General features: G+C 39.0%; 2 protein-coding genes and 1 long non-coding RNA gene across 7 annotated transcripts in view; 1 reads left to right on the top strand and 2 right to left on the bottom strand.

Annotated features, from left to right (window-relative positions):
* Positions 1-479: 479 nt before the first annotated feature.
* LOC117282205 lies at positions 480-3229 on the bottom strand. The gene is made up of 2 exons (XR_004512861.1): positions 3168-3229; positions 480-2973 (listed from the first exon to the last, which is right to left on the bottom strand). It is a non-coding gene; the product is annotated as an uncharacterized LOC117282205 (long non-coding RNA).
* A 1026-nt stretch (positions 3230-4255) lies between these two features.
* LOC111862756 lies at positions 4256-13381 on the bottom strand. 4 transcript variants are annotated; one of them, XR_002842490.2, is made up of 6 exons: positions 13234-13381; positions 8739-8796; positions 8435-8518; positions 8166-8209; positions 7966-8049; positions 4256-4433 (listed from the first exon to the last, which is right to left on the bottom strand). XR_002842490.2 is itself a non-coding variant. In XM_023848418.2 (6 exons), exons 2-6 carry the CDS (start codon positions 8785-8787, stop codon positions 4426-4428), a joined length of 321 nt encoding a protein of 106 aa, XP_023704186.1. In that variant the 5' UTR covers positions 8788-8796; positions 13234-13381; the 3' UTR covers positions 4256-4425. The 4 variants fall into 4 exon arrangements, 2 of the variants coding, with proteins under 2 accessions (XP_023704186.1, XP_023704194.1); XM_023848418.2 differs by having other exon boundaries at positions 4256-4442; positions 8123-8209; XM_023848426.2 differs by having other exon boundaries at positions 8123-8209.
* Positions 13382-13742: 361 nt separating this feature from the next.
* The window catches only part of LOC111862849 (COBW domain-containing protein 1), a 107555-nt gene continuing 100427 nt past the window's right edge, over positions 13743-20870 (top strand). Inside the window, exons 1-4 of one of the 2 annotated variants that reach the window (XM_023848587.2) lie at positions 13743-14021; positions 14710-14806; positions 17978-18069; positions 20418-20477. In XM_023848587.2, the coding sequence (XP_023704355.1) occupies positions 13850-14021; positions 14710-14806; positions 17978-18069; positions 20418-20477 (421 nt within the window). In that variant the 5' untranslated portion in view covers positions 13743-13849. Of the gene's footprint in view, positions 14022-14174; positions 14350-14709; positions 14807-17977; positions 18070-20417; positions 20478-20870 lie in introns of those variants that run through there. The other variant, XM_023848599.2, reaches the window with a different exon arrangement.

The raw sequence follows: 20870 nt of genomic DNA, 5'->3' as shown, positions 1-20870 counted from the left end.
TGTATGACTTTCACATATCCTTCTATTCTTCAATTACTTTCAGACCTCCATTCCCTCTTACTAATCCCTTTAACTCTGAACTTCCTGTTGCATTATTCTACCTTGCTCTTCATTTTCCTCTTGCAATTTGTTTCCCTTTCTACACATACCAATCACATTTAATTTCTCTTTCAAATCACCCTGACCATTCTGTCATTTCAAAGTTCAGTATCTACCTTACAAACACTTACGCAGCAAGACACACCAGATTCACTTCCCCTCACCATCTTCTGATTACTACCGGTGATATTCATTTCAATATCCCATAGTAATGACTTGCAACCATGAATCACTAATTCTGTCTACACATTCATATTATGCCTCTTAACTTTAGCTAAGCAACTTGTATGATACTGGAGGATAAATATAGAAGGATAAGTGACCCATAGAGAATGTACTGGCCATTGCTAAGAATAGGCATCCACAAACAAAAAATCACATTCAAAGAGAAGACTCTTGTATTGCTTACAAACACTGCACAAACAAATTAATCCAGCACTTTATACATGTCACAATTCAATACAATACATTGCCATCAATACATTCAAACAGAATGCTTCTACACAAGCCTTCAAGGCCCGAGTTCAACATTCACACAGATCAAGAACCTCACACACAACATGGCAACATTCCTGAAAACTAACCAGCCCTTCAACAGGATGGCATGCTGAAAAGTAACACTTCTTTTCTTTTACCAAACAGATTAATTCAACTACATCTTCATACTATTGCCTCTAGACATCCCTCAATTACGGCTGTAAAAATGTCGCAGTATACAGATATGTGAGTGCAATATAGTCTGTCCAGTGATCTACATCCTCACTGTGCAAATCTTTCCACACGTCAACATTCACTGGTCATCATCACCACCACCACCATCATCCCCTCCACCATGACTTCCACCATCTCCATCACCTCCACACATCACATGATGAAGTCAAGATGGTGGTAGAGATGTCCTTCCATCCACAATATGCAGATATCTGATTTACTGCACATTTCCAAATACCTCAGCACTCACACAACTCTGTGGACTGCTGGTGATCATATTCACAATTGTGTTCAAATAGAACAGAGACATAGCAATACACAATTATAAAAAAAATATACATATCTTGATGGAAAATACACTGATAGCTCATGTCTTCAGAAACTGCATTCACACCATTACAATAAATATTACATGATACTATCAACATTAACGAAAACTGGTAACATACACAATCCATATGCTCTGCCACCGAGGCAGCAAGTAGAACAGAAATTCATGTAGTTATAACAACAGTCAATCAGTGAATTCTCCTGGCCTTAACACAAATCAATTCAATATCTGATATGCGGGACATTCGTTTCATAACTGACAAACTGACAATGATTTTGGCCATGTCCCATTATGTCATTTGGCGACAAACATATTTCTGTCTACAGGTATGTTGAAATATTTTCCAAACAGCAATAACAAAATTAGAATCCACATACATAGCACTTTGCAAGACCTATCAAACAATGATAGCCAGCCAGCGGCACATACATCAAAATAAGCAATACAATGTCAAGTACAAGTTTTGGCATTACACTTAACATATCGCAACATCAAAGCACACAACCCCTCCTTCACCACAGTAATAATCACCATAAGATGTCCTTATCAGTATCCACACAACCACACAATTGGTGCCAAGACATCTTTTTCAACATGTCAGGTCTATATACAATCTCTTCTCCTAAAATGGGACCACTTCTATTACATTATACTGACCTTGACTCTAGCAAAAGAAATGCTCACTATGTTACTCCTATGGATGGTGAGGTATAGTGCAGAGTGAACCTCATATAAACCAATAGGCTAAATTCATAAAGCTTATGGCAGTAACTATACACACCTTGACCCTTTCTGTTCTATGGACGTACATGTATGTTTCTTGACATGTTAGCTCAGGTTAGTTTTGTTAGTTTCTGTTAGAAGTTAGATTAGGAAGGTTACATTAAGTTAAAGTACTTTCTGTTATGAGTTACCTAGGTTAAGTTACATGTGTACATATACGTCCTTTAAGCCGCATTTTGTCTGAAGCTGTCCGAAAACTTTGCCCAAACAGGGTTATTGGCATATACTTCTGCCCTCAATACTGACATATTGCACTAGGCTGAAATCGGTTTTTTCCTTTGCCCTCTAAATGAAACCTGCCTCCCCCCACCCCACCTCCTGTACAAATTTTTCTTCTGGACAAAATAAATTAAATTTCTTACATATAATTCAAACACAGGTCATTCATTTAGACCAACTCACACTTCAAGCATCATAATGATGATACCTACAGGGATATTAATCTATATTTATCAGACATACATTTCTAAGGCTAGTTGCAAGACCGGTATCTTGTGGCAGAAAACAATGAGGTAGTTTACCCATCGCACCGTCTGTAGCGCTGGCAGATGAACCCCTTATGCAACTGCTGCACTTCTTCCAGTGCTGGAAATCCTCATCCAGACTTCCCCTGACATATGGAGAGGCATGTTTCTGTGAGTGGTGATGGATACAATGGCATACAGATGCAGGTCTGCATACAGTGAATCTCCCATTCAAGGTCTCTTTTCCATGAAGTGGATTCTTGCATGCATGTAATTTAACAACGAGGTTACTGACACGTCATCAAAACCGAATGTTACCTAAGGTTAATCTTAGGTCAAAGAGCACTGATGAGGGTTTCACTGTATTTCAGTTCCCTGCACATTGTTCCCTCTCAGGCCTTGGATCACCTCTTTATAAGCCTGCTGAAAAGTCATCTTCCCCCTTAAGTTTCTATTAACTCTGCAAGATCTTCCTGTGCATATGTCCAATGAACATGGAAGACCACCAGTCACTTCAGCCCCTCATGGATGTGGAGAGAGAGCTCATTTTCAAACAAGACACTGCTGCACCATCATCTTGCCAGTCTACAACAGTAAAATTGCTTGGTAAAAGCTAATATATGTTAATATTATACAGTTTCACTATTATATTTAAGATATTATCAATCTCCACACAGCATAATACTCATTTGCACAGTTACTCATGTAGGTCAGGAGCTGGGTTTGAAACCTTAACATTTTTTAACGTTTCAATGAATATTCTGCTATAAATTTACCACCTGATAATCCATCAGCATCATGTTCCGTCCAGACCCAAAGGAATGACACACACCAGCCCTGTGAACACACAAAGTAACAGTTCAATAAAGGCCACCAATTTTATCTTCACTGTGGATCAGAATACTGACACACACATTAGACTTCTGAATGCAAATGAAAAAACATTACTATCCCATTAAAATCTTTCATCTCTCAGCAAAATATGTTTCTTACAACATAGTTTCTTCCCTTTACACATCACACTGGCCACTGAACTGATGCTCACCATTTAACCTTTCTTTACGTGGACCACTGGGCAGTCTGCCTTGCTCAACTTCCACTGATGACCCTTCTTTAATGCACTTTGGATTCAACAACACTTCGCCTAACTTCTCAGTTGCAGTCTGTCTCTGTATCCTTCCAGCATCAAAACATGCGGCAAGAACGAATTCACTTTCACTACTCGCTGCCACAAGCTGGATGAATACTCCTTGTGCCTCTGCGCTCTCCTCATAAACTGACAGGAGGGCATGTACTAGCCATTGTGGTTTACTCCTCCCATACTTTTAGTGTACCTTACACATTTGCTTTCATTGTGGCAACTTTATTTCCTTACTCAAGGCTTCACTTCTGTCACCTTATTGGTGCTTCCTATGTGAACAGTGCTGAACACCATAACCAAACATCTGCTCCTCCATGCAACACAAAATTTCTCCTTGTTTCTGAATGAAGAAATTTCCTTGCCACATTTCCCCCACTTTGCTGCTTTTTAATATCTTCAGTCATTTGAAGCCCTGGATGTCATTATTATGCATGCTGTTACCATGACCATACTCGAGAGCTCTTGGGCCAAATGGTGACGTACGACACATGCCCATTTAGACTTGACATGCAGAAAGTGAGTTCCCACCATATCTGATGAGAGTAGAATACAACTCACTCACTACTCATGTGGCTTTGAAGAAAATACACTCAATTTCCTACTTTATCACTGTATGCCCTAGACTTATGTACCTAACCGTTACTGCTGTCAGACAACACAGGGATTTTCAATACAAATTTCACTTATTTCATAGAGCTGTAAGTCTGAAAAAATTTCCTTGCCCTGAATGACGTTCTGCCTTCATCAGCAGTTGCAGCTATACTGGGTGTCACAAACTGAGGGTGACCATTCTTTCCGGTGTCTGTGTGACCATGTTTTCCTTCTTCAGTTGGCCACCTCCCTCAGATCGTACAACGTCCAGGTTCCAGAACAGGAGCCGAAACTCATCCCTCTGGCTACATGCCTGAAAGGACTGGCATTTTACATATATACATATACATTTCATTAATCCAACATTAGCCCATACACTTATGAATATGAAACATGACGGGAGATGTACATTGTACAATGCAACCTGAGCAAGAGAGACATTAAACAATAATATATACACTATATATAAATGACAAAGTAAGTACAGAATCTAGTATAACAAAATATGAGTATCAGTGCTTAAGCAGACAACAGAAAAGGCTTCAAAAGCTAAACATCCTTTTATAAAAATATTAATTTGATATAAACTTTTCTGTAGAATAAAAGACATGTGCTAGATGATAATTCCTTAAAGCAGACTTAAAAAAATTGCTCGACATTTTTTAATCTAGATATACTAGGTGGTAATTACTGAATACTTTATTAGCAGAAAATATAATACCTCTCTGGATAGCAGAAAGTCTACCTAAACGTATGTAATTGATTCTTACATCTTGTATTAATGTCATGAATAGGAAAGTTACTTTTAGGGGGGGGGGAAGGAAAAAAAGAAAAAAGAAATTAATGAATACATATATACAAACTTGAAATAGGTAAGATCTCCAATCTCTAACCACTTTCTGCAGGAACTCTGTCAACTTAATCTCAACATTCTTAATACCTTTAGTTTTTAATTAGGAATACCTTAAGCATAGAACTAGTGAACTAGTGTTACCCAAAAATACTATTCCATAATTAAACAAAAGTTGAATATGTGCAAAATAAACAGTCATCAAGGTTTGGATATTAAGAACTGGAGATAATCTTCTCATTATAAAACAAACCGAATTCATGTTATTCATTAAAAAATTTATATGGGGCTTCCATGAATATTGACTGTCCAGTTATAGGCCTCAAATTTTTCTTCAACCCTGTCTGAGAGAAGCAATCTGTAAAATTAGCACAGGCATCGATTCTAAGACCATGGTTATAACACCACTGAATACTGCCTCAGTATGAGAGTTGAAGGTAACCAGGAGCATCATTTAAACACAATATAAGGTTCTTTGTAGCCCCTAAAAATGATACATGCATTGGCACTGTGAACATATATGCGTATAAAGTAATGTTTCAACAAACATTTACAATAAAATGTTCACTGCAGACCCAAAATAAGGAACACAGATTAGCACTGTGAACAGTTTAAGAAACAACATTTAAAGGCTTAAAACACAATGTTCACTGAACACCATTAAAAGGATTCATCCACTAGCACTGTGAACAGAAGAAGCAAAAATTAAACAAAGGCTTACAATAGTACAATTGCTTAGAACCATCACTCCTATGCATTACACAACACTGTTCAACAAGGCTTATGATACAATGCCAAGAGTTCTGGGCACATCTCATAAAGTCCATTCCCATCACTGTGTTGTTCAAGACATATTTCAATTATGTGAATTTGAATTTGTAGTTCCACCAACTCTTGTATACATTTACACACAGCGTATTACATGCCATTAACTCTAATACTTCGAAAAAAGCTCTTTACAAGCCAAGACTGAGGTCACCAGGATTCTAAGACTGTACTCTTGTCAAACGGTAAGGAGGAATATGTGGTCTCTGTTTTCTGGGAAGAACTCCTTACAGTATTTTGTCTTGTGTAATGTACTTCAAAGCCTATGTCTTGTTACATTTTTTACTGCACGTCTTGCAGAAGCACAGTGCCTATCCTCAATCTGTTTTACACATGACCCAGGTCACACACCCAATTTTCCTTCTGTCACTAATGAGGCTCTTCATTAGACCTCCAAAAACATCGGCCAGTTGATAGCCTGCCTCAGTTAACCTTTGCCATTCCTCCAACAGCAGTCTTCCTTTCAAGCAATGGGGATTTTACATCACTCTTCCTAAACCTAACTTAAAAGACTCTTACTGAAACGTTCCTGGAACAACACATACGCGAAGCTTGAACTCGCTTCCGGAAGTCACACCCTTTCCTGCATCACCTCTTTACTGTCCTCTTAAACAGATACGAGTATAGTAGTCACTGATGTAGACCCTTCCAGCATGTTTAGCATACTCAGAGATCTTTGGCTTCACTATTGCTGGTTTCTTTGGATATTTAGAGGGCACGTACCCCACTTCATTCCTGCTTTTTGTGTGAAAAGTACTGAGAACTGCACCAAAATGTTGGTCCTGCCATGCTACAGCAAATTTCTCATTGTCTCTGAATGAAATCACATTCCTTTCCTCCTTCGCCATCAGTTCCCTTTTCGATGTTCAGGCATTTACATTCTGGATGTTACTACTGTGCCTCTTGTTACCGTGTCCATGCTCAGTAGCTCATGAGCTAACAGGAGATGCCCAGCAACTGGTGCTAACACATCTGGAAGGTTGGATGGGGTGGCCTTCGACGAGAGCTCAACCCCACTCTTTCACTGCTTTATTGTATACAATGCAGGTATTTAAAATTCAAAATTCTCATAACTCAAAATAATGTCTTGTTGAATATTTGGACCAAAATCTACTTTCTGCACAATATAAAACTTTACTCACCACATTTCTGCCCCTTTCTCCGATTCATGTGTAAACCTACAAACCCATACAACAGGACTGCTCCTATATGGCATATCAGGATATAAAAGCAACGAGCTTAACACTGAGGCAGAGCTATGTGCAATATGATCATCATTTGAGCAATTTAAATTATAGATCCCAATGAGCCTTGTGTTTATCTCCTTGGTGCTTCGCATTTATTTCTCCCAATCTTTACTTTTGAAACCAAGTTTTGTTGAGTGGCCCTTAGAGAACTGGTATGTGTGGGCATAATTTTGTAAACACATATATCAGAAAATTGCTTCCTTCTCATTAGACAATTCTGGTGAGTGTTCAGATACTTGTGAAGAAGCGTTCTTGATATCTGGAATACAATTCCAATAATATTTTGGAGTGTGAGCAACAGAAAGACACATTTTCCAGGCTCATTCCTTGACAATTTAAATGTCACTGGCAGCTGAAAATGATCTATTGCAATTTTCAAAGTCTCTGTCATAACATCAGATTCTCATCATTCCTGAACTTACAGATATATCCCGAGACATTCTTGTAACATGGAAAGGTTTCCACGCCCACACCGTATCCAATGGTTTGTAACAGCCTTCTAGAACATGCACTGCTTATAAACAAGTACGTCTTCTACTTAATACACTGTACAATATCTGATGTGAAATCTCCGAATCCTTGTTTCCAACAATGTATTAACCAGACTGGGAGAAATGAAGGCTCATAAACACAGCTCTTGCCCATTAGAATAAGAGGTCATAAAAACAATGACGGATTAAAAGCAAGGTCATGTTCTCAGAATTGCTACATTTTTTACTTGTTTCATTTACCACATTGTATAAAACCTGATGTGATATCTACGAATTCATGTTCCAAATATTGTATTTACATAACTGAAAGGAATGAAGGTTCATCCACGCTGATGTTGCCTGTTAAGAATAAGAGGTCACACAAATCATAATGACAACTTACAATTACTTCTACATAAGCTACATACATCACTGTACTCCCATGTGCATTACCTGATGCAAAATCTCCAAATTCATGCTTCCAACAATGTGTTAACCTGGCTGGGAGAAGTGAAGTCTCACTAACACTGATGTTCCCTGTAAGAATAAAAGGACACATCAATCATGACAGCTTACAATGTCTTGTTCTACATACAACACTGTACATTACCTGACGTGAAATCACTGGATTTATTTTTTGAGGATTGTATTACCCTGAGTGGGAGAATTGTAGGGTTCATCAACACTGGTTTTGCCCCTAAAAGAAAAAGATCATACCAACATTAATAACGCTTTATAAAGGACATATGCAATTGAGCACTGTACACTCCCTGATATGAAATCTCTAATTTCTTGGTTTCAACATAGGAATATACTGATTAGCTGCAATTCAGTTATGAACTAATCTTTTCATGCAAATAAGTTGTACCTACATTCCTGAAAGCTTATAGTGACTTTTTCAACTGACCACACTGTACACTACCTGAATCAAAAATTTCCGAATGTTTTTTACATATATATTTTATCCTGTGTAGCAGCAATGAAGGCTCATTAACACAGTTGTTCCCTGTAAAATAAGAAGTGATATCAGCTTTATGACAGCTCATAAGGACGGATGCCTCTAACTGACCTCAATTTACACTACCTGATATAAAACTCTGACTTCAGGTTTCCAAAATACTATTAAACTGAGTGGCATCAATTAAGTCTCATAAACACCATTGTTACCTGCAGCTAATGAGTGATAACATTAATGACAATTCATAAAGATGACTCATTCAGCTCACCACACTGTACAGTACGTGATGTGAAATCTGTGACTTGTGTTTCCATCATTGCATTAACCTGAAAAGCAACAGTTAAGACTCAACATAGTTGTTCCCTGTAAAATAAGACATGTTATCATCACTAATGACAGCTCATTAAGATGGATTGCTTCAGTTGACAATAATGTACAGTACCTGACGTGGCATCTCTGAAATCATGTTTCTAATATGGTTTTAACCAGATTTGTTGCAATGTTTGCTCATCAACACTGTTCTTGCTTGAAAGAATAAGAGGTCACACCAACATTAATCCTAACTTATAAAGGACTTGTTCAACTTACATTGTACACTACCTGACATGACATCTGTGAAATCATATTTCCATCATAGGACTAATCTGACCACAAGCAATCAAAACTCATCAACACAGTTTTCCATTGCAATAAGTATCGGTACCGACATTATTGAGAGCTCATAGAAAAGGATGTCTTCAGTATATCCCAATTTACACTACATAATCTGAAGTCTCTTAATTTCTGTTTCATCATAGTCTTATCCTGACTGGGAGCAGTGACAGCTCATCAACATGGATGTTTGCTGTGGCATAAGAGATAGTAAGAAAGTAAAGCTGTTCCCTGTGCTTAAATAAACACTACGCCATGAAGACGTATGGAGTGGATATATGGCTCAACAGTGAAGTCAGTATAGTGACTGGCTATAGGCTGGATGACCGAGTGGTTGGGAGTTTGAGTCCTGATAAGGTCAAGAATTTTCTCCTCTCCATGTCATCCACATTGACTCTGAGGGCCCACCCAGCCTCCTATTCCATGGGTACCCCATGGGTCTTTCCCTGGTGGTAAAGTGACACAGGCATGAAGCTTAGCACTCATCTTCAGCTGGTGATGAGGCCAAGGAAATATGGATCTAGAATAAGAGGTAGTAATGTCATTAATGGCAGCTCACAGAGAATACTTAGCTCAAGTGACCAATTTGTACACTACCTGATAAGAAACTTCAGAATACATGTTTCCAACATATCGTCACAATTTAGGAGTGTGACTATACACGGGGTAACGATTGGCTGAATTGGATTTATTGACCACTTCTATACACCACTCGGAACTACAATTTGCATTTCACTGACACACACACAAAGACTACTGTCCTCAGTCTATTATAATATCCACTAGCCGTTTCCTAGCAACAGATTTAACACAGAGGAGATTTTGCATTTCTGTGGCCCGCTGGTTAACACTACACACCTGAACTCAAGGCGCTCTCATCTCACCCTCACTTGCAGAGACCCAACTCTTGAGCAGTTGCTCACTTGGAACTCCGGAACTCAACTGCCGATTCTCAACTTACTCTTCTTTATTAACTACTTGGTACGGACCCAATGGAAAACGCCTTTTTCAACAATACCTCTACTGTGGGCATGTCTACCGATTCGGGGCTTGGAAAGGGATTTCATAACACAGTGCAGGTTATGTTGCGGGCGTTACCTAACATTACCTTTCATTTCTATCAATTTCGGTAGGGCACGTGTTTTCACAGAAACATTATGAATGAAATTTCGCAATTACATTTGGTAAAGGTTTTTAATATAACGGAAACAGGGCCAGTTTTTTTTTCCCCCCTGATTTCTCAGTGCAGAAGTGTCAGCATCAAAGAATACTAAGATCCATGCCTATTTATTTCACTTTGCTTTGGAATTAGCCATTATGAAGTTCAAGGAAAAATAGAAGATTCAATTCGAATGGGGCACAAGAGTTTCTGGTCTACGCTGATGATGTTAATCTACTAGAGGAACAAATATCTTTATAAAAGACCAAGAGCCCTATTAGACGCTAGCAAGAATGTTATGTAAGAAAATAAAAAATAAACTAAGTATATGCTTATACTATACGTATGTTGAGAGAAATATCGCATCTGATAATTAATCCTGATATTTTTAAGTTGCTATTTAACGACACTGTCAGTATGGACAGTATACAACAGCGATAATAGGATAATTAATGAACATGGAACAGTTGGTGAAATGAGAATTAGCATAGGAATCCGAAGTACTCTTGAGAAAACACGCTCCGCAATCACTTCTCCACCATGAATCCACACGATCTGACCTGCCATGGGAAAATAATGAGGTGAAGTTCAAATATCTGTGGAAGACACTAACAAATCGAAACTGTATTCATGATGTCAATGTAAGGTAAAAGTTGCCCCTGTGCTCAGCAAATTCAAGCTCTACGCCATGAAGGTGTATGGGGGAGTGAAGCTCTACACCATGAAGGTGTATGGGGGAGTGGATGTATAGATCCACATTTTCTTAATCTCGGCACTAGCTAGAGGTTGGGTGGTCAGCTTCAAGCCCCGGCCGTTTCACCCCAGGGAAAGACAACGTTAAGGTAGGGTAAAAAATAAAGTTGTCCTTGTGCTCAACAAATTTAAGCACTATGCCATGAAGGTGTATGGGGCAGTGGATGTATAGATCCACATTCTCTTGACCTTGGCACTAGCTGCAGGTAAGTGGTCTTTTCTTGACCTCGGCACTAGCTGGAGGTAAGTGGTCAGCTTCATGCCCCGGTCGCTTTAACCCCAAGGAAAACTCCCCCAGTACCCATTGGATAGGGTGCTGGGTGGACACCAGGGACGGTCTGGACGATTTAAAGAGAAGAGAAAATTCCTGACCCTACCAGATCCCGAACTCCGACCCCTCGGTCGTCCAGCCCGCAGCCAGTCGCTATCCTGGCTCTGTAGTAGCTAGTAGTGAATACAAAAATTCGATAGGAAAACCACCACTAGGAAGACTTGGGTTTATATGGAATGATAATATTAAAATGCATACTGAGTAAATGAGATGAAAAGTTACGGATATGATACACCTGGCTCCAGATTGGGACTACTGGAGGGGGTAATGAACCGTGTGGTTCTGAAATATGCTGCAGTTTGTGTACCCGAGCTCAACTATTGGCCTATCACGGAAGATTGAGCTCCACGGCTTCAATTCATGAGCCCGTGTCTTTCAATTTGAAACTGAGTTATACATATATTTAGACCTACACCCCAGACATTTCTTCTACAGGTCTATTATACAATGCCGCTGTTATTGATAAAATGTTTCCATATAACACTTCAAATAAGGGACATTTCTAATGTCCTTGGTTCGAAACATGCGGTGCCATACATGTAAGTAAGTCTCATAAATCCACGATTCCCAGAGTTACACTTGCACACTGGAACAACCCGGAAGAAAACCTGTATCCGCAGATGAGCCGTAACTGAACAAAGCAAAACCTGACATCTACGTAGGGCTCGTGTGGGCAGACTATATGACATAATTATGTAGAACACATCCTCTTAACTATCTTTAAGTAATTTTCTTATAAATATTTCGTTCAATGCTTCCATTATCCTTATTTTATGTATTATATAGGGTAATCCAATGGGGGAGAAGAGGAACGCATGTAAGGTATTGGTGGGAAAGCCAGAAGGAAAGAGACCACTGGGAAGACAAATGCGTAGGTGGGTGGACAATATTAAAATAGATCTTTGAGAGATGGGATGGGATTGGATTGATATGGCTCAGGATATGGACCAGTGGAGGGCTCTTGTGAACACGGTTTTGAACCTTCGGGTTTCATAAAATGCTGAGAAATTCTTCAGTAGCTGCAGATTTGGCTTCTCCTCAAGAAGGGCTGAGCTCCATAAGCAAGTAAAAGGATAATCCAAATTATACGTGTAGTCTAACATAATGAAATTGGTTTTTAATTCAATGTCCGAGAGAATAAAATCATCGCGTTTGCAAAATTTCTAGTTCCTTTTTTTTTTTGTACAGGAATATGAAACTTCCTCCATGTGAATAATATTCATCAAACCAGAGGTTTACTAGTGTGGCCATGAGGTTGTTCGGAAGGAAGTCATAAAAGCAAAACAAATCTATAGGATTCTAACAGGTCCTGCCATGTCGAGTCGCATGAATACGAAGACTTGGCATATAGACCGATGTCTGTGCGAAGTGAAACAGGGCAACTGCTTTATATTTCCAAATTCTCTTCTTACGAAAAGAATTAACGTCGTTAATGATCATGATATCTTACAATTACTTAAACAGTGTATCTGAATTGAGCCCGGAGGGTTTGGGAGAGTGACAAACCCGAGCTTGGAAGAAGAAAAGGAAATATATCGAACATTATGACCGAAAAAGAGTGATCCTGTAATGATATTCTTAAATGGCTTCAACTCTGTAAGCAAATTCTCTGGCCGCACATGTTCACATAACTGAACATCAGTCCGCTTATTCTAGAAACCAAAATGGCTATAAGATAAAACGAATTTACAATATCTTCCCAATTTGGTTTTCGATGTAAACAGTAGGTATATATGAGATACCACAAATTAAGTTTCATTGCGTAATGAAACTAATAGAAACATCATAGGAAATGGCAGACACGTTAATGTAGAAGAGGAGGCCTCCAACCCTAATACATCTCAATTTGTCACAAACGTAACAACTTACCTCGACCAAAACGACCAAATATTTGCCGCAGACAGAGGGACGTCCAAACCAAACCGTCCAAACGGCCCAAACCAAACCATCCAACCTTTAAGAACCGTACATATCAGAACACGTGATCAACTGGGAAGCGTTTGGCAGAGAGGGGCGGGATTTGAAACCGCCGGAACAAGAACTGAGCAGAAAAATTTGACGTCATATCCATCCTTCCTTCGTGTCATCTATGAACAATTACGTTAGGTTCGCCAAATAGTACCGAACTATGTACGGCAGATGTCGCGAGCGCAGTTGGTAACTTTGTAACCTCTTATTACGGCCACATCAATCTTGAAGATCTTGAAGATCTTGGAAGTGTTAATATTATGGGCATCGTGTGGCCTCGTAGCTGTGCATATACATTTTGGAGGTGCATATTCCCACCATATACAGAATAAACATGGTTGGGTTGATTAACACCTATCGATCCTTGCATTTTCCTAGAAATGAACAGGCAAATTGTAATCAAGTAAGCATGGAACCAGGTTGTAAACAAGTGATGGTTAGTTGGTAGTTATCGTAAATTTAATGCCTTTGACATTTATGAACTATACCTTTGTGAATCATAAAAAGATATAGGATAATGGAATCTTCGGATGACGAAGCCCCCGAGTTGGTACCGGCAGTTTTTAGACCTGTCCCCGTGACTATAATTACAGGTTATCTTGGTGCTGGAAAGACAACTTTACTGAACTACATTCTTACCGAACAACACGAGAAAAGGATTGCTGTTATACTTAATGAATTTGGAGAAGGTTTGTGCCAATTTATATAATCTTTGGGTTGTATAACACATACCTGAACCTTCAAGTGAGATAGTGGTAGGTACCGTATTTTTTACCGCTAAAATTCTTGCAATGTTTTGTGTTGCGCATGCGGCCCTTTATGACTTATTAGTCGGCAGTGTGAGTAACAGAATTGTGTAAACAACAGAAGTTCTATGTTACTTTATGCCAAAGCATCAGTTTTCATTAATATGTTTAGGAAGACACTCGTAAAAGAAAATAAAAAAAACGGCATATTACCAGTGTCCCACTCTAGCTATTACGTAATTTTTTTGTGAAGATATACATAGTTTTTGAGGTGGGTGTTTCTGGTGTTATAAACAACATTAAGAACTAGTTTTGACACTACAAAATTTTGTTTCTTTTTTCTTTGTTTATAATGAACATTGTTGTGAGTGTCTTGAGTATTTCTCACTAATAGGAGCGTGATACCTAAAGAAATCTCATAGACCCTATCACACTACTTTGTGTTAAATCCCATAGAAAAGAATCCAGTAATTAATAAAAATCTCAGAATGTTTATCCTGATTTGCAGATATATACTAGTCATCATCCCATTACTTGTTTTATTCACTGTCAAGACCTTGCTCATGAAACGTATTGCGGCACTTATTCCCAGCTTGTTCTGTAACTGTGTCATTACATGTTGTCTTTTTAGGAAGTGCCTTGGAGAGGAGTGTGGCTGTTGGACAAGCTGGCGAGTTGTATGAAGAATGGCTCGAGTTAAGAAATGGCTGCTTATGCTGTTCTGTTAAGTATGTCATGCTATAGTAATATATTCTTTATATTACTGAAACAGTGATCAGTATTCTTTACCGATCACTGTTTCAGTTACTGAATTTCATTCTTTTCTTTTCTTTTTTTCAGTGAATGCCTGCTGTTGTGTATTATATATTTCTTTATTGAAAGCCATCACAACACAACAGTGAATAATATATGTTTGTAGTTTCAAGTAAAGTACTACTTGAAACTACAAACATATATTATTGTGTTGTGACGGCTCTCAATAAAGGAATGTCATTCTTTCCAGCTGTACAAGTTATTGCTATTACATGTTATTAAAGCATTAACTGCAGAAGTAGGAAGTAAAACATACCATGTAAAGATTATTGTATTTAACTTTATTCCAACAAATGATGCTCTAAAATTTGTTTACATCACTTCGAGCACTATGTATTATCACATTTCAGTACAGACAGTATATATTCTACTAGTATAACAACGGCTTGTTAATGGATTTGGAAAAGTGATGTAGCTCAGTCAGAATAGTGACTAGGGTATGAGCCACATGACTGGAGAATTGAGGTTCAGTTCCTCATGGGGCTACAGATTTTATTCTTCATAATTGTGTCAAGACCTTCTCAGTGAATGGCAAGACCTCTTTCCTCAGGTGTAAAGCAGTGTGGACATAAAGATGACTGGCCTCCATGTAGTTTGAAATGTAAAAATGCATGGAGCTCCCATGTATATGATCATGGCGAGGTGTCCAGGTACAGTTTTACTTCACAGCTGTAGTAATCTCACATATTATATGAGTTAGAAACAGTTACACACAATTACTACACAGGACAGAAGCTTCCACTGTACTTTGTTCAAAATTCTGTACCTGTAACGAGATGAGCCGTGATAAATAATAAAGAGCGTGACATCTAACTTACAGTGAACTTATAATGTGAGTAACAAGCAGGATAACCTGTCCTTTTGGCCTAATTTCCTTATTTTGAAAAAGTGAAAGTAAGCTTGTGCAGTCTCCATGCCATCTGTGTATCTCTGTGTTTGTGAATCCCCCCTGTTAATATTTGAATACCTGAACCAGTCTGCACGGAACCTGGTGTTTATATCCTGGCTTCTGAGCCCATCTCAATAGCATACTTTATAAATCCCTCCCTTTAGTCTATGTTTGTTTGTGTAACCCCACTTTCATTGCTAGGCAACAGCTTTGGTTATGATATCAGGGTGTGAGTGTCTGACCTATGAGTTTCTCTGTTAATCCACTGGTCAAAATGTTGATGTGTCTTGCCCCTCCCTGTTTGTAGACAATATACGTTAGCACCTGCTCACGCTGGTTTCTCATGCGCAGATTTTCTTCTTTTTTCTTCTATCCTGAAGATGAAGGCGAAATGTTCCTCCGAAACATCTGTAAACACAAGATCTACATGGTGCCACATCCCAGAAGACTGCTCTCTTCAACATATTTTAAAATTTTTAGCCTACATTCCTTATTTTGAAAAAATCAAACTAGCTGTATGAGATCTTTCTGCTCTCTTTGCTGTCTGTGAATCTTTCCCCATTAACTTTTGAATGCCTGAACTAATCTTTATGAAACTTTGTATGCATATATAGGCACTTGAGCCCATCTCAACTGTTTACTTCAGAAGACTGTCCCATCCGTCTGTGGGTCTGTATGTGTATCCCTCCTTTCATTGCTAGGCAATGGCTCAGTAAAGACATTCCTGTATCACTGAGTACACACAACAACAGAAGAATTGTTGGACACAAGTGTCTGTGTACCCCCTATCATTGCTAGATAACATCTTGGTAAAGACATTCCCATGGAAATGAAGAATTGTTGGAGGCTTCATTTTCTGTGCAGTCCCTGTCGCATCAAAGGAAAGTAGGCAGTTAGTTCTTCCCAGAACTTCTTGATTCATATTCAGTTTGCCATTGTATTAGTATTCTTGGATGGTTATAAAAATAAATATTAAAGATAAGTATCTCTCATCTGCTTGTACAGTGTGTTTCACAGATGGTTAAATCACCTGCCTCCTTTACCATGAGCCTGTAACCCAGAACCATAGCTGTCACCCCATAAGATAAGAGCCAAACTGGCAGCCAACACATATATGTATACAGTGCTTTCAACTATTGAGGAAACCAGGGAAGTGGTATGGGTCGGATACAACATTTCTCACAGACTGCTGCTGTAACGGCTGATAGTGGAATGAGTCATCAGCGCAGATAAACGCACGCACTCTCGCTAACTGAGAGTGGATGGATCGATTCTCCGTGACTACAGTGCCCTTCCCCGCTAGTGAGAGTGCAGTCCTGTCACTGATTCCCTCGCATCAGTTTCTGTATATGCACACTATAGGAATACTGTAAGAAGATAACACAGACTTACCGTGCTTTTTTAACAGGTGTTGGAAGTCACCCCTTTTGCTTGCAAACATGCCTTGCATCCCATAAATAAATTATGTGACACTTCCTGATAGGATTTTAAAAACGTTTTAAAATATTAACCAAGAAAATGACGTTTGAGAAAACCTTTGAAACAGACAAAGGATTCGGTTTTATAATCTGTAACAAGCGTCTGTAGGTGCAGTACTGTGAAGAATGATGATAATGATGTTTTCAATATTATGAGTATGTATGTTTTGTTTTGTACAGACAGACTACAGAAGAATGGTGCTTCTTGCATGTTAACGTAATATGTGTGACTGTTGGGAATTTTTGCATGCTAGCCCATGGAATTAGCAAGTGAGCAGGCCACCATTCATCTCAAGCCCTGTACACACATACTCGACACCCACCTGTATGCATATGGCAGAACTCCTGTAGTGGTGGCAGACTTTCTGGTAGAAATTATAAACTTCCTTCCACATAAATTATTGAGCTTACTATGCATATGTGAGAATGATAATTGATTACAGAGGATTTGTTTAACTTATGAATTTAACTCTAGTTATATTTACAGTTTGCTCATCCCCAGTGAAATGCTGTTCTGTATTGTAATAATTCCACAGCTATAAAGATTGCTGTCTTCTGGGACATGATGGCATATAATCAGGTGGCTCTACCAGACTACATGACATTACATTCCAAAAACCAGTAATCTTCACAGAATCACCACTGCAAAAATCTCACTTTAGCTTATGCACATATTCAATGTGTGATATGATTTATGTAATTTTTAATGGTTGTTTCAGAGATAATGGTGTGAAGGCAATCGAAAACCTGATGACTAAACGAGGAAAATTTGACTACATACTACTTGAGACCACCGGCTTAGCAGATCCTGGTATGTTGTGTTGTTTACTATAGGCTTTCTGTATTTATTAGCTGTGTTCTGTGCTCAGTGCTCTACTAGGAATAATGAACACACATGTCCCTATTCACTCCACATATTGTCTTATGTAACGTACAACTTGAAAATTGGCTCAAGCAGTAATGCTTCAGACCCATATTATGGATGTGCCTTGCTTGAATCTGAAGTCTTTCCTAGTTTTTCTGTCTCCAAGCGAATTCTGGGATAGTACCCCTATTTACCATGTGGTGGCGTAGTTTGTTGAGGCACTGCTACAAGCTGGAAGGTCGTGGGATCAAATCCTGATGAGGTGGATTTTTTCAGTTTACCTAATCCTTCCAGCCTCACTATGGCCCTGGGGTTGACTCAGCCTCTAACAGAAATGAGTATCAGAAATCTTTCTGGGGTTAAAGGGTGGCCGGTGCATAAGGCTGACAACCTTACCGCCATCTGTGAGCCAATTGTCTAGAGAATGTGGGAGCCTCAACATCTCACAGTCCTATGGGCCTCCACAGCCTGTTACAGGGGTAGCTTTACCTACCCCTATTTCCATTATGACTGCTTCCTTCCAGTTCAGTATTCATTATCCTTGTTCCATTCACTGTCATACAGGATAATTCAGAGTCCTGTGGCCAAACTTCAGGATGTTAAGGAGGTAATTTGGAGTAGGAAATACAGTCAAAGAGATCTCACTCTGTTCTCTTATGGCCCACATTGCCTCTGATAGCAAAGCAGTGATAACTGCAAAACGAGATGTGTTTCGTATACTGCTTTTGTAATGGAAGTGCAAAAGCTGGAGTGCCAATACCCAGATCTGGGACAGCCCAGCAGACATGTGTTTGCAGTAGCACACTGCCGTCTGAAACAGGTATGCCATGGAAGCATTGAGATCGTGGCATCCTGATGAGCCACATTCTGGTGGCTATGACAGACATTAAGGGCCAACCTAAACAATTGTTTTGTATGAGGGACACTATTTAGCATTGCTGTGAAGTGTGCATGTGAACTACAGGTGGTAATGTTGAGCAGTTCTTCAGGAAAAATATGTAAAACTACTCCAGATTAAATGATTATACATTTGTGTTAAATATGATATAAAATTCAAACTGAAAAGATGTAATCTCTTTTGGAATTTTTGTACCTCATTCATTGTATTTAAAAGTAATGAGTGAAGGTGTTAAGTGTAAATAACCAAATTTATATGCACGTTCGCAGTTATTTCATGTTCTTAAAAAGTGGCAAAACTTAGTAACTCACTTTCTGCCCCAAATTGTCGCCCCAAACAACCTTCTAAACTCTGACTATGAGACTTTGAATCACTCTGTATAGTCTGAGATGCTGAAAGTATCATAAATATATCCTTAATAACAAATTATGCTGCATAATTATTACTTTTGATTCAGAAGTGCATGTGGATAGAGTGCTGACAGTGGTCCTTATAAGGATTATGATGGAGAATGGAGGAAAAGATAACATGACATGACATTCTGTTTTACTGCCAGGAAGATGGTACAAATTGGGGACAGAGGCATTTGTTGTAACACCTGTTGAAATGATGGTTGTGATATTGTCAGGAGTTTATGGCTGTGTGACTAGTGACACAAAATTGTCCCATATTTATTGTTGTAACCACTGCTGAAGAACCCAATATGATCTGACACCAAAGTGTCACGTGTATGCTGGTACACATGACGAGAATGACAGGTTCTGGTTCGGATGACTGGATTCATTAGCACTTTGGTTGCAACCTCTCTTACTCACACTCAGATACAGGAAATACAGCACTATCGCTGATTTACACATTTTTCAGTTCACCGCTGTACACGCACTAGTCGTCTCCTGGCAATGGATCTCGACACAGAAACAAACACGGTCTCACTGAGTCAGGCACTCCAAATATTACACATAATTAAAGTCTTCAAATCACCCCATCCATTCTTGTCCTTGTGCTCTTAACTGGTGAACCCTTCTGGACTCTCCACTTTGTCACTGTCACTTAAAAACTGAAACCTGTTATATCTGTAACTGTCATTATATAGCCTCCACACTGACCATGCAGAAAACACAGCCTCTATTTTTTTAAATGTGTTTACCAAACATTTGCACAGCAACGGTCACAACACAGACCCCATAGAAAGCCAGTCATGTTATAGATACCTCTCTAGTCCATTGGCGCACTGACTGTTGCCTGGCAATGAGCTATAAGCATTCGCACTATTGTTGAGTACCCTTAAGCAAGGAGGTGTTTATTGCGCCTTTGCCTAGCTATACACGTTACAGTATTTACAGTTTACAGTGTAGATATGCATATTTTGCACTGGACTTACTTGTTTTCCTTTCAGGCCCAATAGCATCTATATTCTGGCTCGATAAGGAACTTGGCAGCGACATCTTTCTTGATGGTATGTGTTGTTATTTGAACTTGCAAGGTAGATAAGAAGGTTCATTTTATCTGTAGTTTGGAGATATGTAATTCATCAGGATACTGTACTGAAATATCATGTAGCTGCCATTATTACCTTTAGAAAATGCCAGAATAGTGCTGCAGCTAGACCCTAACTGCTGTTACAGAACTGCAGTATGAGCCTGTACTGTTCAGCACCCAGCATTCACAAGTGATGCTGGAAGATCAAACTAATATGCATACTTGCAAATATACCAAAAGTCAGCATTTCATATATGACACTAAAACTGAGCGCGAGAGTAGCAGCAGACACGGTTTTAGAGAAGGTCACTATGTAAGAAGAATGTGTGCATACTCCCAGGACTGAGAAGCAGCTTAATAAAGAATGTCT

This window comes from Cryptotermes secundus, unplaced genomic scaffold, assembly GCF_002891405.2.
Source record: "Cryptotermes secundus unplaced genomic scaffold, Csec_1.0 scaffold1105, whole genome shotgun sequence".
Lineage (NCBI taxonomy): Eukaryota > Metazoa > Arthropoda > Insecta > Blattodea > Kalotermitidae > Cryptotermes > Cryptotermes secundus.
This window is presented reverse-complemented; position numbering and strand designations above follow the sequence as displayed.

Excerpts from the sequence above, each read along its gene's own strand:
- LOC111862756 (XM_023848418.2), bottom strand. The coding sequence starts at position 8,787 with ATGATGGAAACACAAGTCACAGATTTCACATCACGTACTGTACAGTGT. Across the intron at positions 8,519-8,738 it reads ATCACGTACTGTACAGTGTG|GGAACAACTGTGTTAATGAG; the intron begins GTGAGCTGAATG and ends CTTATTTTACAG. Across the intron at positions 8,210-8,434 it reads TTCGGAAATTTTTGATTCAG|GGGCAAAACCAGTGTTGATG; the intron begins GTAGTGTACAGT and ends TTTTTCTTTTAG.